Source organism: Catharus ustulatus, chromosome 15 (genome assembly GCF_009819885.2).
Source record: "Catharus ustulatus isolate bCatUst1 chromosome 15, bCatUst1.pri.v2, whole genome shotgun sequence".
NCBI lineage: Eukaryota > Metazoa > Chordata > Aves > Passeriformes > Turdidae > Catharus > Catharus ustulatus.
Window position 1 is genome coordinate 3,834,859 of NC_046235.1, and position 22,710 is coordinate 3,857,568.

The window sequence follows — 22,710 nt, forward strand, 5'->3', positions numbered from 1 at the left end:
TTGTGCTTGTATTTGTGATCCTGCTGAGGTGCCTTTTGGAAGAATGAATGTTTCCTTACCTTTGGGCAAGTTTTTCTATTTAGACCAGGATGTTTTCTCCCTGTTGGGTCCCTCAAGAGTTCTTTGCCATGCTCTCAGCCCTCACAGAGTGTCAGCCACTGGCTCTCAATTTTACTGCCAAGCCTTTGTTGCTGTCTGGTTTTGGTAGTGACACAACTGCCAACCTTGGCCACATTTGTGTGAAGTGGCTGTAATTCAGTCTGCACAGATAAGTCACCTTTGAAAGAAAAACTGCTTTAAAGCTTTCAACTCTCCCTGGTGGATTTTTCCTCTAACATTCTAATTATCTAAAATAGACTCGAAGTGTAAACATAAAAATAATCCTGTCAGCTCTGAATTCCTGATTCTCGGGAGTCTGAGTAGAACAAAATAATTTCTGGGTTCAGATCACCTACAAAAAAAGTTTAATGCAGCCGTTACTGTCTTGAGCTCCCTTGAGGTTTTTTTTTTTTAATTTAAAAAACCCAAACAACCAAGCATCCTGAATCTGTTACTTTGTTTTGCTTCTATCAATTTATAGAAATTCAAGAATAATTTTTGTTATAGTGGCATCTTGGCAGTAACAAACGAATAATATTTTCAGATGCCTTTGTTTCATTTATTGGCACATTTCAAATGGTGACATGTATAAAAGAATGAAGTTACTAGAGAAAAGATGGCTAAATACTTTTGCTCTGGAGCAAGAACAGAAGCATAAATATGTATTTATAGGGTCTCCATATCCCAAAGTGAGCCTCAAACTAAAAAGGTAAAGGAAGTTAGGAAAAGGGGAGGTGTTGGAAGACCAAGGAAATGGTTGCAGCAAGCTGCCATGGATCAGGGGAAAAGGAAGCAATTGGCAAGGGATCAAAGTTCCTCAGAAACTGTTAAACTGTCAAAAAACCACAGAAGAAATAGTGAGTGTGAATAGTTTCAGGGTTTAATATTTTGGGGTGCTTTCTTCTTTGCAGACTTTGATTTTATGTGTATTCTAAGATAATAAATTTTTGAACTGTGCTGTTTTACAACTACCTTTGGATCTAAGCTCTTCTATCTCTGGTACAGAGTTGGGGAAAATGGGCTGTAGTGTGTGTGCATCAGTTCTGAGAGACAATAGATAAGCTGGGTATGCCTTGGTACAACTCTGTTCTTGTTCATGTCTTACACTGAAGAAAATTGTCCTTTTTTTAGTTGGATTTGGGTTTTGTTTCGTTTTGTCACATTCCCATGGAACACAAGTTTCCAATAGCAGGCTTGGTGTAGCAGCTTATGAGCTCAGAACTGGATAAAAGTGTTCTCAGAATTAGGCTCACAATTAAACAATAGGGCAGTAGAATGCTTTGCAGCACTAGGTGATGAGTATCCACGACTTAAGAAACACAGGGAAGTCCCACATCCCATTAGAATGGGAAATTCATTGATTGTTCACAACAATGTTAGAAAAAGCCCAGCACCCTGACCTCTGAATCAGCACTGAGTGTTCTTCAGCAGTGCACTAGTTAAACTCCCAAGCAGTTAATTAACAGAAACTTCATTTTCCTCTTCAGTGAAATCTAGGATGCTACCATAGAAAAGAAATAAATTTCAGCTCAATTTTAGTCTTGTTTCAGCTGATAACTCAGTGTCTCAAAATTGGTTCTTCATTGTTTTAATCAAGGTTACTTTTTTGATTTCTGCAGGAAATTGCTTTTGGTCCTGGTATTAAACTGTCAGTGATGTGCTACTTTAGCACTTCATAAAGGAAGTAAACCTTTGTCTTGCAATAAATAGTGAGAGTTTGTGAGTGCCAGCTGGTTCTTCTGGGCGTTCCTCAGAAAGGAAAGGGAGCTTGAAAGAAACAAATTACTTTTTTTTTTTTTTCTCTTTACCCAAGATGTACCAGTAACACATCCATCAGTAATTGGAGCAATGTAATGATCTGAGAATTTTTGCTGAAGCTGACAAGCATGTGAGGTATCTTAGAGTTGTTCACAGGTTATGGAAGCAGAATATTGGCCAGTTATATTGAAATGTAAATGCTGAAACAGTTAAAAGAAAGCTTATTAGTTGCACACACAGTAAACATTTGGTGCAGGAGATTCTCAGCTGTCTATGTTGGATTAATTTGACCAAAATATGTGGAGTGAGGAGAGCAGAGGTGCTTGGAGGAGCTACAAATACCTCATGTACCTACAGTGTCTGAATTTGTGACTTATTAATTCTTGTTTCCCCCTCCCTGTGTATGGTCTTAGTCCACAGCAAAAGTGAGAGAACTTGTGCTCTGTGAGCACAGAGAGCAGGACCCATCCTGCAACCATCCTGCAAGGTTGGCCATGACTCTGGGAAGCTCCTCAGCTGATAAACCCTCCTGCAGAGCTGTGGATGTGGAGTGAGGCAGCCTGTCCCCAGGGATGTTTTGTGGGCCAAAGTTCAGATTCTGCTGCGTAAGAGACCAATTCCTCTCCTTACCACAAAGCAGAGGTTCCAGACACAGAGTGGGGCTTGGGAGAGGGCAGTGTCAGCCCTGGGCCAGCACAGACACAAAGCAGTGTTCACCCTGAGCAGAGCAGAGCCAGCAGTGCCAAAGCAACACCTGCAGGGCCATGCTGGGATCAGAGGAGGCTGAAATCTGCACTGTGGGCAATGCTCTTTTCTTGTTATAGCAGTTGTGTAAACTGTGTGATTTCTTAAGAGATAACACAAACAAGTTTTCAGGAAATATTTGTCTTGCCTCAGTCACACCTTTAAAAAGGCCACGATCAGCAGATGGAACTGAAGCTCTCAGTGTCCCTTCAGCTGTCACCTTTGGGACACTGTCACCACCTGCAGGCCCCCACTGTTCCATCTCTGGCATGGAAGGAATTTTAGACCTGGCATTTCTGGGGCTTCTTTCATGACTGGAGCAGCATTACTTAGATGGGATTCTTGGAGACACTGATTTATGTTGTCACTTTTAGGAGCTGAATGACAGTCCACACACTTGAAGCAATAACTCTTGCTGTCACTTTGCAATCTGCTGGGATAATTTCTCATGCCCAGACTACTGTATAAACATTTTTGATGGGAGCATCCATCACTCATTGCTTGTTGAGGTGTTACCAGACACTAAAAAAAGCAAGCTATTTATCCTAGTAATTAATTAGAATCTACTTCAGTCTTAAAACATTGCAACTTTATTAAAGTTGGTGTGTATCCTGCAGTGTGAGATATATATATGTATTTATGGTAGTATGGATTTTACCAGCATTTTCCAGTCCATAATAATCCAACTGGTTTTAATTTGAAGTTGAAATTTCACTCTATTTCAACTTTGAAGTATAGTTTTAGAGTTCCTGTAAGAAGTAATTCCATATGCAGTGTGTGTCCATAAATAACACCAGTGATTCTATTAAATATTTAGATTGCATAAAGTGTCATCATTTGTCCTGAAATTTGATAAGCACACTGAGTGTTTTTCAGTGCAGGAAGGTACAGATATTTTTAAGGAACACTCAGCACAGTTTTACCTTGTGTGTTCTTCAAAAGCATCATAATTAATAATTTTTTTCAGTAATACAAGCGTTATACTATTCTCATTTATTCTTGTTAACAAATAATGAGACTTGTTTTAGGGGGTTTTATTGTTAGGGGTTTTTTTTCCCCAAAATGAGAATTCTGCATTATCTCTTAAGTATATGATGTTTACAATTTCAGATAGTTATTTTTAACTTTGGAAGCAGTTTAAGGCAAAGACATGTGAAAGATAAGCCAAGTTTTCCCTCCTTATTTCTTGTTAATAACAAAACCAAAGACAACACAAACATGATTCCTATTTAAACATTCCTTTTTCTGACTGCTTTAGGGGGTGAGGCTGGACACCTTAGTGACTTTAACAGCTGCCTTCAAAAGGAAACTCAAAATATTCTGACAAGTCTGTCCTCTCCACAGTAAGTGTGTGGACCTCCTTCATCCTGGTAATGAATGATTTCTGTCTAGTCCAGTGAGGATGTTTCTGGAGTATTTCCCAGTCTTCCTGATGTATTTGTGCATTGTGAATAGCAATGGTTTGAGATTTCATGTAGGTATTTAAGTCTTATCAGAAATTATGCTTTTATTATGCCAAATAATTATTTATGACTGTAAGAAATACAGAAGATAGGCTGACAGACCTTGGCCAGATCCTGGAGTGTAACAGGGAGTAAACATCCAATTTCTGGTGGCCAGAATCAGTGTGGGACAGCCCTGTACAGCAGGAGAGCAGAGGAGCAGGACTCTAAATTCTGATTAATTGGTTGAGTGTAAGATTCATACAGAAATGTCTTAATTGGGCAGGAGAATAAGTGGACTAAAATAATCACAAGGAAGTTCTGGTTTTAGTTTGAGATTTCCAATGCCTATTCTGCAAATCCAGTGCCATTAAATCAAAGTCTACTAATACCTGGTTGATTCCTTCTCCAGACAAGTTTTTCTTATGGAGTTGGTTAATACATCTGAAGACATCAGATCCTCAGCTGAAATGAATGTATGAATAACGAGTGCAAGGCATGCATCTAATCTACTTTGAATTGAGTACTTTGATAGAAATCATCTTACCATAACAGGTTGGGTTTTTGTTTTTGTTGAGGTTTTTTTTGTTGTTGGTTTTCTTGCCAAAATCGGTTACCTCATGGTAATATTTATGGTAATATTTAACCATACAAATGTTCTCATTCAGAATGTCATTATCATTATTTGGCTTTAGTAGGGTTGCTATTACAGAAAATGTGGCTTTTGGTAATACATTCAATTAATGTTACCTTGGGGCAGGATTTAGTGCTAAAGCTGAGCCTTTCAGGAACTGCTTTGTTATTGCACTGTGAGAATTGTGCTGTTCTGAGGGTCCCTCCTTGTATGACACATTTAATTTTTTTCCATGGGAGTTGGACCAGGGAACTGATGTGCAAAGCTCCTGCTGAGTGTGTTCCTTTAATTTGTCCTTCTGCATCAGTGTTAACTGATTCATCATCCTGCATGTTCTGCTCATTCACCTTGAGGCATCTCTGCTCCTTGGGTCTCACCTGACTGCTGAGCTGCTCAGGTGGAGGTGGGAAGGCAGCTGGCTGTTGTGGAGCTGTGATCAGGACAGATTATCTCAGTTCAAACAGAGTTTGTGCATAAGCATTAGGGTTTTCTGTACCAGTTGTCCCCGAACATGAACTCATTGGGGCAGTGTGAGCTCTGTGCTATTGTCACATGTGCAGCTCTGCAAGGAGAAGCTGCAGTGAGGTAAAAGGGACATCATCCAAACATCCAGGGAGGATGCACACAGTGCACAAATCCTACCCTTACTGAGTCCCATGTGGGAAGGACTTCACCTCTCACACAGCTAATGCTACAGCTCATTCCTAGAAATGTCCTGTAGAATCTGAATTCATGGTGTGCAGCTGAAGGGCTTTGGGTCAGAGGTGCTGGTGTCTGTGCAGGGCACAGGAGCTGCAGGGGCACAGAGGTTCCATGCTCAGATGGGAGCTCACACTGAGCTAGAATGGGGCACAGTGACTGAAAACTCACAGCTCTGCCTTGGTGGGTGATGGCTAGCACTGGAATTTCTAAATTCAGAATGGAGAGTCAGTACAGTGAATGGAGTCTGAACAAGGTTTGTAGCATGAGACTGAAAAAATAGCTAATGTAGAAGGAGAGCTGCTGTTGGCAGCATATCAAATGCTGAATTCATTCCTGGACTTTGTGCTCATCAAAATACTCCAAAGGGAAGAACAAATTTGAGCTGGGAGGGCCCTCTGTGGTGGTGAGGGCAGGAATTGAAAGGGACTTGGAAAAATTATCTTTTGATAGAGTTCATTGAGCCTTGTTGATAACCTGTAATAGATCAATAAAGATCTGTGAAAAGGTGTGGTTGTTCACTATTAGTGAACCTTGTCATTCCTTCCATAATCCTTTAAAGGCTAAATTCCATTATTTCATTTATTCTATAGAGTTTCCTGACTATTTTGGTAAGGAAAAATAATCTTAAATTTCTTATATTGTGTTAGTGTGATGAGCACTGATCACAATCTGTACTGAACACAATACAGTAGATGAAAATGATCATTGTCAGGGAAGTGAGTGCATCAATTCAGGAACAAGTTGCAATTTCTGCATTTTTTCTCATATTGGATGAAAATGAAGGTGGAAAGTGTGAAAAGATCTAGTTAAGGTATTGATTTCTGTTCTCATAGGTGATGCATTGTTTTTATTTTTACATTGTGTCTGAGGACTTTGTTTTTACAGGGAATATATAAAAGGTAAATATCTCAGAGGTAGTTAAGCAATAGGTAGTGAAAATTCCATTATTTTTTTTACTCAAGAAGGCATCACAAGCTAATCCAGATGGGTGCTGAAATAACTGCAGAATTTATTGGTTAGTGCATTAAATGGGCTGAGCTTCCTCTGCAGCTCAGTAGCACCTTTAAGTGTTTGTGATGCAATTTTGGAAACCACTTTCAGATGAGTAATGGTTCAAGATTTATTCTTTTGTGTGTAAAGATAAATAATGTGCACATACAGGTACTCTTTAGTTTGATCCTTAAGTTTACAAAAGTAGACACAGGTATGAAGCAGGTAATTTAGATGCAATGCACTTGGAATATCTTGTTCAAGGAAGTCTTTAGGTATCAATTATCTGAAAAGCAATTTGTAGCCATGCATTTAATTTGACAGATGAATGTTGAACTGGTAGCAAAATTATGATAATGGAACTTGAACAGAGTAAAATACAACTTGAACTATTAAAAAATAAAGCAAAAATTTGCCTCTAAAAAAAAAAATCCCCAGAAAGCTACAAACTTCCCCATGATTTTTATGAACTATTTTTTTTTGTTCCTGGAAGTGTTTGCAGTCTAAGATAGTCTTACTGATGTTAGAGTTCTTAATTTTAAACAAGTTGAAGGAAAATACGTCTCCTAGATCTGAAAAAAAGAATGAAGCAATCAATAATTACAGCCAAAATATTTGCATTAAGCAGATCCAGAACACTTAAAGATCTTGGCAATAATTCTATGGAAGGGGTCAAGAGGCCTACTACAAAATCTGGGTATTTCTGTGTCTGTATACACAAGTAATACCCAAAGTATACAGCTTAACATATTTCATCATGGTTGCATTTCTTCTTAGTCTGCATTTTGTAACTCTGCTGCTCTCTAAAAACACTCTGTGTCATTTTTTGGAATAGCTCTATTATTGCCAGGATACTTGAGAATTTTAAATGAGACTTTATGTGTAATAAACTTCAGCAGGAAGAACAAATCTTTTCCTGGAGTTATAATCATGGAACTTAGGGACTGAGGAAGAAAAATCCTTACAATTCTAATGTGTGCTAATTTAGATGAGTGATTTCAGAAGTTTACTTTGCACAGTTAAAGATCTCTTTCCACAAAGCATTTTGAGGCAGCAGTGAGATTGTTGAACAATATTCCAAACACTGAGTATTAATTTAATCTTTGTAGCATTGCCCAGGTTTAAGGGGAGGATTCTTCCTGTTCCTTCTTTGGGAGATGATGCTCAGGATGGTGAAAAGGAAACTCAGAATCTGTGGTACATCCTGAGCTTAGCTGTGGTCTCTCTTGCCCTTGCTGTTTAGATGATTCATCTTTAGTATTTGTACATACAGAAGATGCTGCCTGAGTTTTCATTTATGTTTGAGTTTTCCATGTTTTCTTTTTACCTTGACAAATGGTCTGTGCAGGCAGAACACAATGATCTCCTTGGTATTTAGTTTTGCAGCAGCACAGAAGGCAGAGAAGTTTCTTTCAGAGGTGAAAATTCCAACTCTAATTGCATTGAATTCAACCTTGCTCATCTCTTGGAGCTCAGCAGCATCTCCAGATGGCTGTCCTGAACTACTGAAAGAATTGCAGGTTGGTTCTGAGCTGCAACCCTTAGTGATGCTGAAAATTCATTTGGAGTCATCATTTTTAGGAACTTCTCTGTCTGGTTTGCAGTGATTGTGGAAATTCCAGATGTTACAACACCTGAAGCCTGTTCTGCAGGTCAGATAAAAACTCCCAAGTGCACCATGATGGAAAGCTGAGGGAAAACTGATGTTCAGGTGTGAAAGAATGACTTTGTGGCAGCAATGTGTGGTGTCAGCATGGGTAACTTAATGAAACTTTATTTCAAATACAGTCTTCTTAATTCACATATGGGAAACCCTTTGCTCTGGGTGTTCCCCTCTACCTGTTTCTCCCTGTGTAGCTTTGGTACAGAAATACTTTGCTTTTTTGAGAGATTTAATATTTTCTAATGAAAAATAGGAAGTACAGTCGGCATTACAATCAGCATACATCTCCCTAAAATTTTACTGAATGTGCCTTTCATTTGAGTTTTCAGAAACCCTTCCCCCCTACCCCCCTCAGTCCAGCCTCCAATGATGCTTTTTTCATCACATCAATCAAATCCCAGAAACACAGGATGAAACAAAGCATTGGCAAGAGCCCAGAATTCAGGTCCAGCTTGTTCTAGTCAGGCACTAATCAATGTCAGCTAAGGAGAGTGAAGTGCATGTGAGCCCCTGAATACTTGGGTGAATCTCTTGTTTCAAATGCCCAGCTTAGGGAGTAGGGGTGGCAGTGACAGCAGGGGTGACCCAGCTGCAGGAGGCGTATTGACCAAGAATTTGGTGAGTGAGGGCACAGAGATGCTCTGGAAATGTTGGGAAAGTCTGAAATGTCAGACCTTGGAATAGTAGTGAGGATCAAGTTGAGCACCTGGAATGGAAACCTTGCAGTCCAACTTGGCTGAGTGTTGTCTCAAAATGCACAAAGTACAGAGGCACACTTCCTCTTGTCTTTATGTGGATGTTTTAAATTTGACATCACTGAAAGGTGATGGTGAATTCAGAATTTAAATTCTGATGCCAGGCTCTGCAGGAAGGCTTGTGATAGTGTCTCTAGGATTACCTAAAAGATTTTCTTTAGGATTGCCTGCATTGCGAGAGAGAGAGCTACTGCCACAATGCCCACCAGACTGGATGGGGATTTGGATGTGTCTAGCCTCAAGTGGAATTTTGAATTCAGGGTGCATTTTGCACAAACTTTAGGAGTTGATGTCAGCTGAGCACTGGGAACTGACTGGAGAGAGAAGTGAAGCTCATGTTGAGTTTGAATAATGGAAGTCAATACCATGATGTGGAACCAGTCAGAGTTGTTGGCCTTTGACACTTGGGCAGTAGTCATTTATGTCCTGAGGAAGAGACTTAAGGTGTCAGTAAGCAATGATGTTATTAACTATAGTCAAAATACTCTATTCCCACTGGATATGTTGCTCTGATTAAAAAAAAAAAAAACCCAAAAAAACTCCAGTCTTTTCTATTCCATGAGTTGGCCTTTGCCCTTGCATATTTATTCTGCCTAATTGCACTGGAAAGATTGCCAATCCAAAATGCTGGGTCAAAAAAAACTTGTTTGTGTGAAATGGAGAAGTGAACAGTTTAGACTTCCAATTGAAACTTCAAAGCCTTTGCTTGACATTTTCTAAATCTGTCTCCTGACTGTTTTAGGCTCTAAAAATGCTACTTCAATAATTAGATTGTCAGAAAAATTCCCACTAATCACATAAATTTGCACTTGATGCACTTGAACCCATTCCAGGTCACTTGTTTACAAAAGACAAATTGTGTCCTAATTCCTGGAATCAATTCTTACATTTTGGTACAAGGAAGCAGTTCTATGACAATAAAATGATGGAGAAATATTCACCCTAAATTTAAGCTGATCAAGAGTGAACAGGAATCCAGGCTTCCCACAGCAATCACTTTCCACTTTCTTAGTTTATTGTAATGTCCAGTAACAGAATAACTCCACTGCTTCTTCTTTGTGGTCATATTTTGGGTTTAGTTCCTTCAGATCCTTAACTGCTTGCTGCTTGTTTAGTTGCTTTCTTGATTGCTGTCTCCTGTTCCATCTACTTCAGGAATTAAATACCAAGCCCAAGTGGCCCAGCTGGTGTTTTTGTGCTCATTCTGGTGCAGAATGAAGGCAAAGCTGTCATGGCACAAACAGCCCCAGTCTGGGAGCTGTGTTCCATCCCAGCCTGGCTCAGAACTTGAGATAACTTTAGCAAGGAGGTGATATACAAGTGGATCTTTATTTGAACACCTCCAGGGGCAGCTATGGCAAGATGTCCACAAAAGCCTTCAAATAAAGATCCACTTTTGTATTAGCTCCTTGTTAAAATCATCTCAAGTTTCATTTCTGGATTGGGAAAAGGCAACAGGCTCAGTGCTGAGCTGTGCTCCCTGACAAGCAGAAATGGTGGGGGTGGTGTGGGAGGTGCAGTGGATCCTGCAGGGTGTGACCAAAACTCCACTGGCCAAGTTAAAATGAGAAAGAAGAGGCATTAAAAATCAGACTAACAATGCAAGTGAAAATGATGATTGGAAGTTGTTATAGATTTAAAAAAAGGCTGTTGCCAGGTAAGTAGCAGTGGTATTGAAACTTGAAGTATGTTTTCTGCACAACATCTTGGAAAGGTATTTCGTCTGTGAGGTGGATTTTGATTTTCTCCATGCTTAAAGGTGGATGATTGTCTATGACAGACAGTAGAGAAGGTAGAAGTTCCAGTAAAAGACATTTTAGAGAAAGGGAATAATAAAGTTAAATCTTTTGGACTAATCATAATGAGATAGTAATCTGCAATGGTAGATGGTCTGCAATATTTTAATGCTATAGAGTGGGTTTCTAAGGCATAAAACCTCAAGCTTAGAAATCATTCTGGCTATGAAGCCAGGTTTTAGAGTCACTGTTGGATAAATTGGTATTTTGACATTCAGAGACCTTTTTCAAGAAGTAAAAGGTTAATAGCATAAGGCCTTTTCTTTTGTAAATTGTATTCTCTGTGAAGAAGGTTGTTGAGGGTGAATAGTAAAATGCTTCAGTACTTGAAGAGAAAATGATAGAAAAGCAATTAGATTATGGAATCCTGAGAGTTCACATATAAAGTTACATAATTTCAGGATTTATCTCCTAATTCTTCCACAGTGACAGTGAATGCTGTCATAAAATTAAACTGTTTGAAATCAGGCCTACTGCTTGCCACCAGAAAGAGAAGCTTTATTTTTCAATTCTGCTCTTTTGTTTCCATATGTTGTATGTCCATTAAAGGAATCATAGTTGCCCTTTTAATCCCAACTAAACAATTTCTCTTGAGGAAAGACAACCATGATCACAAGGAAGTTTTATTTTGAGGCCCAACACATTAATTGCCAATCTTTGTAACAAGGAATGTTAACATTTAAGGCTTTCATTTGTACTTTTAGAATGTTTGAACGCTCTTAATACTTCAAAAATCTGAGCAGATCAGTCTTTTTGTTTCTGAAAGTAGAAACAAGATTGGAAGTAACACTTTTGAGTCTTTTGTGCCCATCAACTTCATTAAACCAACAGCAGCTGGCTTCCAATTAGGAGCCACATTGAACACAGACTGCTCTCATTCCAATGGGTTTTATTAATTTTCTGTAGCAAGTGCAAGACTGAGCTTGAAATCTTCAATTCTAGTGCCTTAGAATAACCATTATGGAATTTTCTTTCAAAGTATTGTCTTGGAATAAATGATGTGAGGAAGCCTGTGCAGCCCACAGACCAGCCAAATCCCTTTTGCTCTGTGCAGTGTGGCTGGTCACAGCATTGTCCTGATGGCTATGGTTCCACTGGGAAATTTCTTGTACTTTTTTCTTCCTGGGGATTGGGGATGTGAAATTAGAAAGCCCAAGCATGCAGAAATCTGCAAAATGTATTAACTAGTTATGCAAATCTTTTGAAGTGGAAAATTCCATAAAATTCTCTCAGATCCTTCATTCTTTGGTGTTCCATGCCTTTCATACAACATGTAGAGCAGATCTTGAAGAGTACAGTTAAAAATACTGTTCTACAGCTTTCCAGATCAATGTGCATACATATGTAAGCACTTACAGGGAAAAGTTGGAATTTTCTACAGTACTTTGCTTTCAATTACCATATCCATTAAAGACATCCATAAGGGAAAAAAATTTTCTACTGTCAAAGACCACAAAATGTTCACATTAATAAAACATTGCATATTTACAAAATACTTTTAGTTCTTTATATTTAATGTAGACTTTAACTTAGGCAGAAAAAATAATTCTTGAAACATGCTTTGAAAAGCTCAGACTGCTCTATAACCTGGTGTGTATTATAAATCTTTACAAACTACTAAATGGAGGCCAGAAGGCTGACTTGCCAAGGTCATAGCCCCTAAGTAACACAAAAACAAAATCCAGGTTTTCTGGTTCCTGCTTTAAGCACTAGATATTTCCTCTCTGTGCTCAGAAGAATTTTTAATGTGAGTGTGTTGGCAAAATGGGGATTTAGCTGCCTAAGCTTTGCACTGAACATATTTTTTAACTTCTGACGTTACTGAACTTTTTGAGTCAATGGTGGGAAACCACTCTGCTGTGAGTAGGTGAAGCCCTGAACCCCTGATGCCAGCACATGCTAAATGATATTTTAACTTCTCTTGCTGCACCTTTTGAAGCAAGCACTCTAGGAAAGCACTTATGCTTCAAAACCAGACAGTTCTACTCGACACATTGGTCATGTGAGCCATCCAGGGTGAGGTAATGGAACATTGCACACTGTGGCAGTGGCACTGCTCTAAGTGCAAGTGCTAATAACATTCAATCACAATACACATGTGATTTGTAACAGCTTTGAATGCTTCATTTTCTCCAAAGATGCCAAAACTTGCAGCTTAGTTTTGTCCTCCAAGACAATGCAAGGTAATAAACACTCTTTCCATTTGAAAAGGCCTTATTTAGGGTACATCTTGCCCCATCTTTCTGATTTGGGTTCCAAACAGAGGTAGTAGTCAAATATTTGAAAATTTAAGTATTTAAGTTGTTGCAGCTCTGAAAACTTCTACATTTAATCCACTTCAACAGTGGAGCAAGAAACCTGTATTTAAATTTCTAGCCATGATTTGTGCCCCTCTGTTTGGGGGTTTTGACAGCTGCTCATGTAAACAGCCATGAATAATGAATTACTATGCCTTGAATTGGAAAAACAAAACAAACAACAAAACAAACCTTAAGTGTCCTCTGGTGCAGAATCTCTCAAAATTGCTTAGTGACAATTTCTGGTGGAGACAGAACAAGCTGAATCTAAGGCAATGTTGCTTCATGTGGCAGAGAAGGTCATGGGTTATACTCTTCTGCTCTCCAATCTCTCCTGCAACCATTGTCCCGCATCAGCAGTAACACCATCAAGCCTGAAAGGATGTCAGGCTGTGACCTCCTTACGAAATATATAAAAGGGCAAGTATTGAAATTATTTTGCTCTTCCAACTAATTTGGTACTTCCTTGTGGCATTATCATACTCCCTGTAAACAATGAAATGTCTTGAACATTGCCTGCTACTGGCAAACCAGGTTCTTCTCAATTGCAGACTTAAGAAGATGCTTATTTATTAGGAGGTTTTTCTGTGGTAAAAGCATGTAATAGTAGGTTTTGCTTCCTGTCTTTTCCTCCTTCTGGTCATTCATTTACTTAAATGCTGAGCATGAAGTAGAAAAAGCTGTTGCAAGTTGTGTAGATGAGACAGGTAACTCAATAGTTAATGCTCTATAGCTGATGGAATATATGGCAGGACAAGCAGCAGAGAAGATATAACGTGGAAGGCTTTTTTCTGATATAGGATACAAATCTAATATAGAAAAGTCTAATTCAATTTACTAAGCTTTTAGTGGAACTACTTTTTGTTTACTTCATAGGCTGTGATTTAAAATTCTTTAACACATTTAAAACATTTTCAGCAGCTGAAAATCTCAGTGCTGCTTTCTGGTACTTCCCACTTTGACTACTGGAGCAATACAGATGAGAAAATATAATAAGAAACAAGTGAATAAAATGTCATCCTTTATTAGAATTTAACTGATAGAATAAACTAATTCCAAATTTTCAAGGACAATTGCAATTCAGTCTGAATGTAAGCAAGAGAGAAAATAGATGGTTTTAGTTTCATTCATGATCTCCTACATAATTACTGTGCATGGGAGTTCTGTTCTAAGTGGAAGAAATCCACTTAACTTCCATTAAATCCATTTAAATTCTTTGTTGTTTGAAGTTCCCACACTTTTTGTGTCCTGCACGGTGGATCCGGGGGACAAAGTGGCAGAACTTTGGCATGGAGTCATCTGCCCTCTTAGCACATCTCCCGGTGGGAGTGGGTTTATGAGCAGAGATGTGCAGGTTGTTATTTAGCATGTCTGAAGGACATGTAAGGCTTCTTTCCTTGGCTAGGCTTTCTAACCTCTATTTCAGAGGAAGCAGTCACCTTCAGTAGCATCTTGGACCTGGTGATTTTTTTCATTTTATAGTGTCGTAAGAGCAATACTTGCTTATTTCAATAGGCACAACATTTAAAAACGAAGGCACGGGTGCAAACCTCACTTGCTTAGCTTAACTCGTTCTTTACAGAGAGAAGGAGCCGAGGTTTTTGGGATGAGGAGAAGCGATCGCGGCCGCGAGAGGGCAGCGCGCCCCCGAGCAGCTCCGGTACCGGCACCGAGCCCGTTCTGCTCCCAGCTCTGCTGAAAACCCGGCTCCAGTTCCTCGGCATTGACAATCCCCGGTGTTTGCTCGGTGTCCTTTTTAGGCGATGTGCTCGGAGACTTTATTTAACTCGCTCTATGTCATCGTGTCCCCGGTGGTTGCATCAGTGGCTTTCAAATGAGGCGGGGTTTGAGCGGAGCGCGTTTGAAATGCGCCCATCAGCTGAGCGTGTGAGGAAGCACTGAGGGATGTGCCCGATGGGCTCGGGAGCTCCTCTTTGAGCTGTTCAGAGCTCCTTGTGACTCAGGATAAAATTCAAGGCTTGATTCCGTTGAAGTGATCAAAATGAGTCATTCCCTCCCCACCTCCCGGTTGCTGTGCTGGAAGCTCTGCTCTGCTCCTGCATCCTTCTGTGATGCTCTTTTGCTCAGTGCCCCTTGCTTGGATTCCTTTAATGGTTTTTACTTTTTGCCCATAAACTTTTCGATTTCAGGGCTCCATCTGACCAGATCCCATCAGCTCTCTAGACAACTGACTATTGTGCATGCTAAAAAATGAGCATTTGGGAGCCATCAGCTGTCCTGCAGCATGTGCAGGCCACATGCACAGCACCAGTGCAGCCAGTCCTGTGTTCTCAGACATGTCACACTTGCTGCACAGCGTGTGCCTGTGCACAACTGCCCAGGACGTCCCCAACAAGGGACACAGTGACGTTGTGCATGACACACCATGTAATTTATCTTCAAATTAACTGTAAACGCTTGTGTTTGCGTGTTTTGCGAAGAATGTGTTGGAAGTTCAAAATTTTACAGAGAAAGGAATTTTTTTTTTTTTTTTCCCCTCATTTATCTCTCCCCAGCAACTGCTGTCCTAGTCTGGTTCCACCCGCCCTGCTCCCAAAACTCATCTTTCCTGGGCTGGTATGGAGCGTGCTATTGCAAGGTGGAGGCACTGATGATGTTGATGGTGGAATCTCAAGAGAAGGCAGCTACAGAAGCGCTTAGGTGGCAGCACTGCTTAAATGTAGATGTACTCTGAACATCTGCTTAATAAATGTCATCTTGTGCTAAGGGGAAAGAGGCAAAATTACTTTTTTTCCTTACTTGAAAACAAATATTTATGTATTAGTTTTCAGAGCTGTTCTAAGTAGCAAACTACTAATTTACTAAGAGAAACTATATTTCTTTGTACTGTATTTCTTATTGCAGAAGTAGCAGGCAAGATTTAAATCCCTGCTGAGCAGACAGCACACCTTTGATAGTAATCTTGTTTGTAAGGGGTTTTACATATATGGAAATGTTGGCAGTGCCTAATACTCAAGGAAATAGTATAGATAAAAGCTATCCAGCTTTAGATGGCTCCTAAAAATAACTTGCCTAAATTTGTATTTATATTAGGAAGAAACACTTTATATATTCAAATTATCCAATAATTTGCAGTTTTGTGCAGTTTTGTGTTACACAGGCTGTGCTGACCTCTGCCAATGCCCCAGAAAGAGAATGAAGAGTGATTTGTTTGCCAGCTTGTGGCAATTGCTGTGAGCCAGAAGCCATAGGATGTTTGTGAAGGAAAATCCACAGAATTAACACTCTGCAACTCTGTGGTGTGTTTTGAGATTATGGGGCCATCTCCATTTAAGAGCTGTTTTAGCTGGAATGCAGGAAAATGTGCCTCTTGGTTTTTATAAAAATTACATATGTTTCAAGGACAGGTTCAGCTTTTGACTCATCAATTCTTCTGCCATTTAATCAGGTTCACTTGTCTTTCAGGGAAGTTTTATTGTGAGGGATTACCACTGAAGCATGGAATATGTCAACTGCTTTGGATGACAGTGTTGAAGAGGTTTTAGGGATATTGTTCTTTAGAATTTGAAATTCAGCACAGATAAACAGCTACAAAAAAAAAAACCATCAGGCTGTGATGTCTGCCTTACCTATAATCTTATTTACTGAGCATCCAACTGCTTCTGTGCCCCATCCTGAGGCAAGGAATGTGTGCCTCTCCTTAGGACGGTCTTCAGAGCTGGGAAGACAATTGCTAGTGAACTAGGACAGGAAAAGAGCCTGTCCTTGGAATGATGTTGCCTGGCTGTTGAGGAAAGTTAGGTTCCAACAAAAGTATTTCCAGTGTCAGAAGGAGCTGAGGGCGTACACCATCATTCTGTGCAGAGGAGACTTCAGAGCTTTCCGAGTACTTTGTCTTCCTAAGCAGTGCAATTCCTGCCTTGCCTGCTCTGAAGCAGCTGTTCCTTGTTCAAGAGCTGATCTCTTGTAGGCTCACACTTGAGGGAGGGTGCTTGCCTCAGAATAGATAGTGCTGAGTGTGGCTGACATGCCTGGAGCTGGCTGTGCTTTTGGCCTCTGGAAGGAGCAGGAGAGGGGCACAGCTCGGGCCCCCCTGGTTATCACTGTGCTTTGGGCACTCTGGGGCTCTGGGGCTTTGCCCCTTACCTCTTCTGTTTGTGCTGGGGGGCAAATTCTCCTCTGCCTTTCCACCCAGGAAAGGAGAGGATATTTTGGGAATCCAGGCAGGGTGATGCACACCTTCCCAAGCTTTTGGTTTCTGTGGATTTGGGAGATGAGGGAATAGTGTTTTCTAATCCCTCTGAAGCTGCATAAAGCAGCCACTTGAAGGGGTGAAAGCTGAGTCCCTCTGGGCATTTTCAAACCTTGTATGACTTACCAGTGAGCCTTCTTGGGCTGGATACTGCTGTATAAGGGCCACTTCCCTGAGCTTTGGGGTTCTCATGTAAGGGTTCAATCTCGAGGCTTGATTAAGGGGGTTTCTATAAACAAATACAATATTTCATGCAAATAATTCACTATTATATTAGAAAAACAACTTTGTTGCTTTTTCAGACAAAGGCCCGGAGAGTTGAAGGTTAACTTGTAGTCTTGCTCGTATTTCACAAATTTGCCTTCACAGGGAAACACTGTAGTGTCAAATCTTTGCTTGTTACAGAAGTAGCTGCTTTGCTGGCTGTGAAGGAGGACACTTCGCTGGTTTGGGCAAAAGCAGTTACCCAGGAGGGCAGGAATGCCTCAGGTAATTCCAAACTTCAGTAATCAAAACATGAAGAAAAAATTGCCAGAAATGAACAGGTTATTTAGGATGTGCTACTGCAAACTGGAAGACCATATGTATAACTTGTGGTGAACCTCTTACAGTGGTGTTTTTCCTACTAGCCCTCACTTAAAATACTAAATATTTGTAGAAAAGGATGAGAGCCTGAGAGCCTGAGAACCTGAGTCCTAAAGTAACTTAGCCATGTCAGATCTTTGGAGTTTTGTGAGGGTTTTGTGGTAATGCTGGCCATGATCCTTGTTGAAAACTTCCCTACCACAGATTCAGAGCCTAGACTCCATAGCCATGGACCACAAGTTTGTGATGCAGATAAAGAACAGATTACCTGTGTTCCCAAGTAAGATAGTCATAAACCTGTCTTTTGAACTATTTTTAAGTCTGTGAAATAAGAAACAAGGTTTATTGAAACAGGCAGATGTTCATGATTTGCTTACATCAGCTTTATTTTGGGGCAGGAGGTCACTGTGTGTATGGTGTACTAGAGGGAGATCCTTGTGGCAGGACTTGCCACTTTCCCAGTGATCCAGGACTTTCGGGGTGTGCTGCGTTTTTTGGCTCCCTTTAGGTGAAATAACTGAGCTTTAAACCGCGGGGACCAGAGCCCGGGTGTCCCCGGGGATGTGCGGGATTGCTCAGCCCGGCTGTCCCCGGGGATGTGCGGGATTGCTCAGCCCGGCTGTCCCCGGGGATGTGCGGGATTGCACAGCCCGGCTGTCCCCGGTGATGTGCGGGATTGTTCAGCCCGGCTGTCCCCGGTGATGTGCGGGATTGCACAGCCCGGCTGTCCCCGGGGATGTGCGGGATGGCTCAGCCCGGCTGTCCCCGGGGATGTGCGGGATGGCTCAGCCCGGCTGTCCCCGGGGATGTGCGGGATGGCTCAGCCCGGCTGTCCCCGGGGATGTGCGGGATGGCTCAGCCCGGGTGTCCCCGGGGATGTGCGGGATTGCACAGCCCGGCTGTCCCCGGGGATGTGCGGGATGCCCAGCCCGGCTGTCCCCGGGGATGTGCGGGATGCCCAGCCCGGCTGTCCCCGGTGGTGTACGGGATGCACAGCCCGGCTGTCCCCGGCCCAGCAGCCGCCGCCAGGGGGTACTCGGGGAGAGCGAACGCGGGCAACAAAAGGCGGCGGAGCCTGGCCGGGCGCAGAGGCAGCGCGGAGCCGCTGCGCTCCCGTTCCCGTGCTCCAGCCCGCACATTCCTTCCCGAAACCCGAACCGGGGGCGGGCTCGCCCCTCTCCGGGAGCCGCTTCCCCCCGCCGCGGCGCCGGGCGGGGAGGAGAAGAAGGGGCTGCGAGGCGCCGCTGAGTCCCCTCCGCGCTGTCCCCGGGCCGGTCCCGCTCCGCACTGCCCCGCTCTCTGTCCCGGCTCCCGTCCCGGTGCCCGCGGGTCTCGAACCCGCGGCAGGAGGCGCGGGCCGGGCGGGCGGTGACGTCAGGCGCGCGGGCCAATGGCGCGGCGGGGGGGGCGCGCCCCGCTCCATCCCCGCTCCGCGCTCGGCAGCGGCGGCAGCGCCGCTCGGGCACCGCTCCGGCACAGCCCGGCACGGCTCGGGTACTGCTCCGGTACAGCCCGCAGCGGGGGCGGGCCCGCGGCCGAGGGGTCGCTGCGAAGCCCCGGCCGTCCCCTCCGCGGGTTACCTGCCCGGCCCAGGTGGGGCGGTGCAGAGCGGAGGAGGCTGTTTTGGAGGTTGCTGCCGCTCCCGATGGATGTTTTGTGTGTGTTTGCCTCCGCTCCCGGGTTCTCTTTCATCTGAGGACGCATCTGGCTCGAGCTCTGTCAAACTATCTGCCTTCTGGTACCGTTCGTAGATAACAGAAAGAAACCTGAGCCCGAAAGGCAATTCCCCACCTTCTTCCACCTAACGTGACCTTCTCGGGCGCCTTTGAAGCTTTGCTGGTGCTCCGGCGATGATGGCAGTGGTGGGTTCCCTTGGGCTGTACTAAGAGCCTCTTGTTTTCTTTTCCCTTTTTCCTCAGAGGCATTTCATCTTTAAGGGCCGGCTGCTGGCGCTCACTTTTATACCCACCGAAGCGATCGAGCACCATGGTGTCTGGTGGAAGAAGTGCGTTTCTGTGCCTTGGAATGGTCCTGAGCTTTTGGAGCTCCGTGAGTTGGATGCCTGTTGGAGGATGCCCGCATAAGTGTACGTGTATTGCTTCCAACGTGGATTGTCACGGACTGGGACTCAAAACTGTGCCGAGGGATATTCCCAGGAATGCGGAGAGACTGTGAGTAAAACCCGCTCAGGGCTTCTCGAGCACTTGTAGGAACACCTGGGACGAGTTTCCCAACACCTGCCTATGAGTGCAGAGTGGCCGGTAACAGGAGTTCCAGCAATCCAGCACGGATTGATGTTTTCAGAGGGAAGGGGAGGAGCTTTTGGGCAGTTCAGCGCTCCTGCCGCTGTGCTTTGTACGAGCGATCGCTTTCGGAGTTTCGCGTTAACTTTCAGCTGCCGCCCGGTCGGGGTTTGCAGTGACTTGCTTGAAATGGAGTTCGGAGCTGTACCTGGAGTGCTCCCGGCTGTAATCGCTGTCAGTGCAAACACCAATTTAATATGCAATTAGAAACCTGGATGTTTTCACCTGGCGGCTGGTAGCAGTTTCTCCTCACTTTCTCAGCATGGTGATTTCATCACCGTGGAAAACCGACTGCTTCCATAAACTAATTCAAATGGAGAAATCACATTAAGCAGCCTCTAATTTCTGTTGTAAACTGCTGCGGGGAAGTTGGTTATTCCATTTTTAATCTGCTTCAGGGTTTATGATAGCAGCGTAACGCTGTGGGGAGCACGGAGAATAATGAATGCGTTCATGGCAAATCCCTTGTATTGTTAAGTTCTCGGGAGTTTTTTAGCTGACTGTTCTTACTTGCTCAGTGAGTTCCTAGGGAGAAAGCTGAAAGCAAACTGGAGTTTTCTGATGGAGTTCTGGCACTCGCCCGGTGCAGGGGACGGCGTCTCTGACGTGCCTTAATGCATAGCAGATGGCACATCGCAGAGAATGCCCGCTGCGAGACAGGGACACGGCCAGGCAGGGAGGAGAGTTAAACTCAGCCTGTGTAGGTCCGAGACAGGGATATATCCACGGAGCGAGGAGTGTTAAACTCAGCCTGTGTGGGTCTGGGACGGGGATATATCCAGGGAGGAATGTTAAACTGAGCCTGTGTCGGTCCTAAATAGGGATATATCCAGGGAGGAATGTTAAACTGAGCCTGTGTCGGTCCTGAACAGGGATATATCCAGGGAAGAATGTTAAACCGAGCCTGTGTAGGTCCGAGACGGGGATATGTCCAGGAGTAATGTTGAACTGAGCCTGTGTCTGTCCTAAGCAGGAGTATATCCAGGGAGGAATGTTAAACTGAGCCTGTGTCAGTCCTGAACAGGGATATATCCAGGGAGGAATGTTAAACTGAGTCTGTGTCAGTCCTGAACAGGGATATATCCAGGGAGGAATGTTAAACTGAGTCTGTGTCAGTCCTGAACAGGGATATATCCAGGGAGGAATGTTAAACTGAGTCTGTGTCGGTCCTGAACAGGGATATATCCAGGGAGGAATGTTGAACTGAGCCTGTGTCAGTCCTAAACAGGGATATATCCAGGGAGGAATGTTGAACCGAGCCTCCGCACGGCGCTCCGGGGTGACCCCAGGAGAGGGCACTCAGTTGTGCCTCGTGTGGATTAGCCCATAACTTAAAATGTTTTTGAACTTGTAAGCAAATGCTGTAGATTGTATGGCCTGACTTCCTGTTTTATTTCCTTCTGGGTCATAGACTTGGGGAAACTTCAAATTCTCGGGCAGTTTTTCCTCCGAGGAAGAAAGCTGGATGAGGTTACTAAGCAAACAAAGTTTGTGTGCAAAGAGCCCTCCTAAAGGCTAACTTGTATCCCAGAATGAAATTTTATAGAATCCTTGGCTGTTTCTAAATGCATTTTATAGCACTAAGAGCTCTTAAATGATAGCAATATGCAGCTTTCTTACTAGACTATTGTACAACCTTTAATGTTTTGTGGCTGTATCAGCCCTCCTTTTAACCTCGGCTGCGTGAGCAATGGCTTTCAGATGTCAGTGCTATAGAAACCTGAACTTCTCTGCCTGAAACCGTGTGCTCTAAAATTGATGGGTAGCAACCTGGCATTTTAGAGTCAGAAAAACCCCAAATCTGGAACAACAAACCCCACAACAATCTAGTACCAGGGGAGAGTGCCAAGTATGTGTGATAACACGGGTGGTGAATGGTTTAAAGAGTTACAGGCTAGAATTAAACTTTTAAATTGCAGGTTAAAGTGATTCACAAGCACAAGGTTAGTTGGCCACCTGAGAACCATTTCATAAATGGCAATTTGTTATACCTGGGGTTTTAGGGGGACTGAATTTGTGGTGTTACTGGGTTTTATTTGTGAGAATGAACATCACAGAGATGGGAACTTTGCTTGCCTACTGCAGGAAGCTGAGCCAGAAGAAGAAGGTTCTTGGCCTTGGCAGGTTAAGTGTTAAAAAGAATGAAGGAGAGAATAATCACTGTCTTGGTCTTGTTCTTTTTGGTGTTATTTACAGATTTTAATTTTAGATTAATGACTGTGAAAAGAACAATAGTAGCGATTTCACAATATTCAGTTTGAACATTTAACCTCAGAGATACCACCACTGATAAATCTGAAATGTAGCTGTTTTGGATGGTTTGTTTGAGGTTTTTTAACATATATAAATAGTGTATTGTTGGTGCATTCAGTGGCTGAAACCTTGTGGAAATAGGATACAGAAGGTCATGTGGTAACACTTTATCTGCATTTTAAATACTGTTTTCAGTTTTCAATTCTGTCAGTCCATTGTGAACCTTTCACTGTTTTTGTAGTGTTCACCAACATCTTCATTACATCTGTTTTAAAGCTTGTATCAGTTCCTTGAAATCTAGATTTCTACTAATTGCACTAACTTGGGTTTTCTAATGTAAGCAGTAGAGAGAAAAAGACTCTGTTCCTCTGAGTCTAAATTCTGCTCATAGGTGAAACATCAGTCAGCCACAGGATATATCAGAGTATCTCACTTTGCCCTGTGGTCCACAGCAACCTGTAACTATTTATGACACA

General features: G+C 42.7%; 1 protein-coding gene across 3 annotated transcripts in view; it reads left to right on the top strand.

Moving 5' to 3' along the window:
- The first annotated feature begins 19,214 nt into the window (after nucleotides 1–19,214).
- SLIT3 (slit guidance ligand 3) overlaps nucleotides 19,215–22,710 on the top strand; it is a 466,954-nt gene continuing 463,458 nt past the window's right edge. For 2 of the 3 annotated variants that reach the window (XM_033073074.1, XM_033073076.1), the window contains exon 1: nucleotides 19,215–19,849. In XM_033073074.1, the coding sequence (XP_032928965.1) occupies nucleotides 19,665–19,849 (185 nt within the window). In that variant the 5' untranslated portion in view covers nucleotides 19,215–19,664. The remainder of the gene's footprint in view (nucleotides 19,850–22,710) is intronic. The other variant, XM_033073075.1, reaches the window with a different exon arrangement.